The 5,620-nt window shown below is 38.4% G+C and overlaps 1 protein-coding gene across 1 annotated transcript; it reads left to right on the forward strand.

The window, feature by feature from the left end:
• Positions 1–839: 839 nt before the first annotated feature.
• LOC131316960 ((+)-neomenthol dehydrogenase-like) lies at positions 840–5,154 on the forward strand. Its single transcript, XM_058346540.1, has 5 exons — positions 840–964; positions 3,193–3,436; positions 3,563–3,637; positions 3,765–3,947; positions 4,621–5,154. Exons 1-5 carry the CDS (start codon positions 930–932, stop codon positions 4,996–4,998), a joined length of 915 nt encoding a protein of 304 aa, XP_058202523.1. The 5' UTR covers positions 840–929; the 3' UTR covers positions 4,999–5,154.
• The last annotated feature ends 466 nt before the right edge of the window (positions 5,155–5,620 follow it).

Consider the following 5,620-nt stretch of genomic DNA (forward strand, 5'->3'; position numbering starts at 1 on the left):
GGCAATTTTTTAGAATTAATAAAATCTTCATTTATGCTCGTTCCGTTCACAGAGTTAGCCAATTTTTCATTTCATATAGTTGATAGGGTTTGTATGAACAATTTTAAACATTAAGGGGTCTCCACTGAAAAAAGGCATAATTGTGGGGGTCTCCGTATACTTTTACCTAAAAGAAATGCTAAAAGGCCATCCCGGGGTGCAATCCGGAGGCATTGCAGCCTCAATGAAGGAGGCCCAACACAACAAAGCATTAAGGTTACGGGCTTGAGTATCGGTTTTCCTATTGGTACAGCACATATTGGTACCGGTGAGATACCATGTACTGTTTCGGATTTATCACTATTAGTTTTATTTTCTACGTAAAAGAATTTATAATATAATATACACATTTATTAAAAAGAAAAAGAAAAAGTAGTCAGGTACCGTCCGATAACGACCAGTACGTAAAAAAAAAAAAAATTTAAAAGTAGTCTGGTTTCGTTCGATATTGACCGGTATTTCTGGTACCATTCGGTATTGGCAGGTACTGTCTGGTATTTGAGCCAGGATGAAATTAAAGGTGTAGGGTATCTGATTTAGACAATACCGGTACGTATCGGCCGTACGAAACGGGATTCATAACCTTGCAAAGCATCGTCTAGTCCAGCCCAAAATGACAATGGATCAAACTGGTTGATCGGGCTTACGATAAAAGTGGAGTGAAATTGCTAATTAAAAGAAATGTGAAAGTTTAGACATGTCATAGCTTACGTCTTCTTGAAAATGAACGCATCCTTATGTCATTGCATACGATGAACTAGAGCCCAGAAACCAGAAATCAAACTTACTACTACTTAGTATATATATATCATTGTATACCAACACCTGAAAATCAGAAGTGGCCTTATTACCCAAACTAATACTCTACACGTACGCCATAATCGCATCCAATGGAAGCAGCAGGGTTCTCTCAGTCGACGAAGAGGTAAGATATGGTATATGACACTGTTATATATTCACTCTTTTGCATCTGAACCATTCAACTTATACATCTTCAATTCTTGTTCCAAGCTGAATCTTTTTTCTTATGTATCCCCGCTATTAATCCGCTCTGTGTAGGCTAACATCTCACATATGTTGAGAATGAAACTTGTAATATGTTCCCTCCATCTCAATTTCATTGTCCACGCTCCCTAGATATCTAAAAGAAACAGTCTATATTGCTGACCCGTTTCTGTTTTAGATGATTTTGAAAATTTGGTCTGAAAAAATTTCTTGATAATCTTTTAGGAGTTTTTAAATATCCATCCTCAAACCTCATCCCACGTAAGTATTCATCCGGGTCATTTTGAACAGTTATGTTTCCATCCCCGCTTTTAAATAATTCCAGAATTACCCTTTTATTATAATATAAAATGACTATTATATATAATATATGTCTATATATAGGAAGGATTTTTGGGACTAAAAAATAATCTTTAGAGTCCTCTAACCTAATTTGAGGATAATCACCCCTAACAAATCCCAAAATTTCCGGCAAAATCCATTTCAAAAAAAGAAAAAAAAACCATTCAAAACCATTTGCACTGTGACAAACCATTCAGGCAAAACCATTTGCAGGTTTTGGAGAGAGCCGAGCGGCGAGAGCGGCCTCTCCGACCGCCGTGCTCCGTGATGCCGTCGACCGCCACCGCCGCATGCTTCCGCTTGAGCGTGGAGTTCCAGTGATTTCTGATCGCGTTGTTCGACCGGCCGTTGAGGAACCTTGCGATGGTGGCCCACTGGTTGCCGAACCGGGAGTAGGCTGGTGCTCCACCTCCTCCGCCGTGAACGGGATCAACTCGTCCTCCACCGCCTTGAACGGCCCACTTGTTGCTAAATCCTCGATAAACGTTGATTTTCCAAAACCAGAGGATCCCGTGGTATCCAACATCTCACCGGAATCCACGTACCCGGTGACCCTTTGCAAAATGGCCCGGAGACCGCCGCCGATCTTCTCTGACACTGTCCCATACGATGAGGAGGTGGCGACATGGGCCCAGTGCTAAAGGGTAAATCATTTTCATGAAGCTTAAGATTTCTTTTTTTGGATCATGATCATGAACATGATTCTCAGTCCTTCTGGGATTTGCTTGGGTGTTTTTCTTCGGCATGGGATTAAGCTTGGGCTTGGGTTGAGTGTCCATTTAGGCACTTGAGTAGACATGTGTGTGTATGAGAGAGAGAGAGAGAGAGAGAGAGAGAGAGAGAGAGAGAGAGAGAGAGGTGGTTGGGAAGGATGGTGGTGGTTTAGGATTTCATGGTTTATTTGCTTTTCTATTGGGATAGTTCACTTTGCAAATAAAATGACATACAAATTTAGTGTATGTATGAAACATGGTGTATATATTGACGTATAGATTTGGTAAACATGGTGTATTTCGTAAACATGGCGTATTAATGTATTTTTGATTAATTGACGTACATATTTGGTGTATTCATAAACATGGTGTATTTATGAAATCATGACTCAGATTTGTATTTTTCTTAAAAATATAGTGTATTCATGAAATCAACCATGTTTTGATATATTCATGAAATTGTAATTATTTTGGTTCGATTCAAGTTAAAATCGACCATGTTTTTTGTGTTATAATTTGAGAGAGAGGAATTGCAGAAAATGGTGCCAAGATTTTAGGGAGAGAGGGATTGGGATGAAATGGGTTTTTGAACGAGATTTATGGGAATTTTAGAAACTAAAATGGAATCTTTTTGAATTTGGTCAAACGGTGACAACTCATTTTTTGGGGAGATTTCTAGAGTTATGTTTCAATCCTTATATATATATAAATAAGGGCACTATTGGGATTATAAAAGATTGGGGATGAAAACATAAGTGGAAAAAAAGTGCCGGATGAAAACTTACGGAGAGTGGCACATGAGGACGATTCTTTAAGTCTCCCTTTTATTGGTGAAAACAATTTTGAAATCTAATGCGGTAAAATACAAAAAAGGATTAACTCGATTACAAGGCAGAGCTACTGGAAAAAGACTATTGAGGGTGATGGAGGAAGTACTTTAACCATTGATCTATTCCCTCATAATTTGAACCAATACTTTGCATTTCAAGGTCCATGACTTTGTTTTTTGGAGAAAAATAAACGTAGACTCTAACTAATTTGCACACCCAATCGAGTATATTAGACTCTCACTCTTCTTCACATTTGTCTTCAGGGTTGCGCTTGTAACTGGATCCAACAAAGGAATTGGGTTAGAGATATGTAGACAATTAGCTTCTAATGGAGTTATGGTGATATTAACAGCAAGAAATGAGAATCAGGGTCTTGAAGCTGTGCAAAATCTCAAAGCTCGTGGACAATCCGATATACTTTTTCATCAGCTTGATGTGACGAACCAAACTAGTATTGCTTCTTTGGCCGAGTTCATCAAAACCAAATTCAAGAAGCTTGACATATTGGTAGTTTTAAAGTTGGAGCTTTTTTACTTTTATTTATTTCCGTATTTTTTCGGTTTTGTGGACAACGTGGTGTATATGCTATGTGATAAGCCATGTTCTCATTAGTTTCGAAATGAAATAATGCAGGTGAATAATGCAGGAGTTTCTGGAACCGCGATTGATCCAGCGGTTCAAAAGGGGCTAAATTTGAGGATCGATAATGTAATTTCTACTCTTATTCAACATAAAGGGCATAAAAACATAACCCGTTATGCTATTAATCAAGCGATATTGATCTGAAACTGTGGGGGTCACAGAGATGATTTAGCATTCCCAATTTGGATGACAGATTGCAGGTCCAGAAGCTAAAAAACTAAGAGAAGTTTTGAATCAAAGCTGTGAAGTGGCAGAAGTTTGTCTGAGAACAAACTACTATGGAGTAAAGCTTGTGACTGAAGAGCTTATTCCACTTCTTCAACTATCAGACTCTCCTCGGATAGTCAATGTTTCCTCCATTCTCGGACAACTGAAGGTACAAAGGACTTACACCCCAATACCAAACCAGAAAATAAATCATTGTGCTGGCTTCTTCGCTAATAACGTTCGCATTTTCTACAAGCTGTTTCAATTTTCCAAAAATCACATTACACTTGCTTATCTTATCTTTCTTCGCTAATAACGTTCGCATTTTCTACAACCTGTTTCCATTTTCCAAAAATCACATTACACTTGCTTATCTTATCTTTCCAAAAAATTGTATTTGAAACGACGACAGTTCGTACAATGAATTGAAATGCCTTTGCTTGCTCAAGCCCCAATCCTTTTGGGAGAAATGGTAGAGTCCATACCACATCATTCTAGCCCAATACAAATTTAATGAATTCAGACCCACTTAAAGGTTTAAATTTTGTGAGTAGTGAGTCACCCAACATGATATTAGCTACCCAACATTTATTTTGTTTATCTGTTATGGGACTTATTATTCTGACATGTCCTACCAGAAAGTTAGTCCGAAAAGAACCCACTTTTCACAAAACAAAAATAAACATTAAGTTTGTGAAAAATAGTTTGCTCGCATGAAATGAAGACTACAGGAGTGTTTTGTAGCATTTCAGGTGCTTTTTGTTTTCGAAAGCTAAACAATACTACCAAACAGGGGCATTCTCTGCTTTTGCCTAACAATGTTTTGTCAAATTGTGTTTCAGCTTATTTCAAACGAAAAGGCTAAGAAGGAGCTAAGCGACATTGAAAGCCTCACAGTAGAGAAAGTGGATGAGTTAGTTCAGGAATTTGCTAAGGATTTCAAGGAGGATAAGCTGGAAGCCAGAGGATGGCCCATCAATTTTTCTGCTTACATAGTGTCCAAAGCAGCTCTCAATGGCTACACAAGGGTTCTGGCAAAGAACTATCCTAACATTGCCATAAACGCAGTGAGTCCTGGTTATGTGAAAACAGACCTAAACCATAACAACGGGATCTTGACTGTAGAACAAGGTGCAAAAGGGCCTGTGATGCTGGCTTTGGTTGATGATGGTGGGTCCTCTGGATTGTTCTATGATCAAATGGAAGTCTCAACTTTTTGAACGGAGGAATGTAATAGAGCTTAGGAAGTTCATCTGTTCACTTTTACGTATTCATGAAAGAAAGCAAATATCTTTTGCTTGTAGCTACTGATATATGTAATAGATGTTTTGAATAAAAAAATAAGGCGTCTCCTACATCGTTTGTGTGTTCATCAATGTAAACCTTGTAAGTCGATCTCTCAAAAATCATGAATTTTTTGCTCCAAGTAGGTCGGTTTCGGCCTTTTTTGGCTGTATTGGTTAACAAAAGAAAGTTGTGGTGCGAGTAAAACAGGATTTTAGAGTAGTGGGGTAAAAGACTACAGGCTTGAGGCGGAGCCAAATGGTGTTGGGGAAGTTTTTGTTTGTTGGTTTTCCCCTAAAAGTTTATGAACTTGGGGCAGAGCCATTTTGGGCTGGGGCGATACTCTGCTTGAGTCTCCCTGCAGCTTTACTATCCTACCAGTTGTAAATAGAAAAAAGCACAAAGTTTCTACTTGCCTAAAATTTCAACATTGCTTGGTTATGTATAATGGATTTTCAAGTGCGCAGTTGTTATAGGGGACCAAAAAGGGTAAGGGATTGAGCTATGTCGTCTAGCATCTAACGAAATCCTGGTCATATTGAGAGCAAGAGATGAAAG

This window comes from Rhododendron vialii, chromosome 2a, assembly GCF_030253575.1.
Source record: "Rhododendron vialii isolate Sample 1 chromosome 2a, ASM3025357v1".
NCBI classification, from domain to species: Eukaryota; Viridiplantae; Streptophyta; class Magnoliopsida; order Ericales; family Ericaceae; genus Rhododendron; species Rhododendron vialii.

What these genes read in the sequence shown, in the direction of transcription:
- LOC131316960 (XM_058346540.1), top strand. Translation starts at nt 930, where the DNA reads ATGGAAGCAGCAGGGTTCTCTCAGTCGACGAAGAG. An exon ending in TAAATTTGAGGATCGATAAT is followed by an intron (nt 3,638 to 3,764) that starts GTAATTTCTACT and finishes TTTGGATGACAG; the next exon opens with ATTGCAGGTCCAGAAGCTAA. An exon ending in CCATTCTCGGACAACTGAAG is followed by an intron (nt 3,948 to 4,620) that starts GTACAAAGGACT and finishes ATTGTGTTTCAG; the next exon opens with CTTATTTCAAACGAAAAGGC.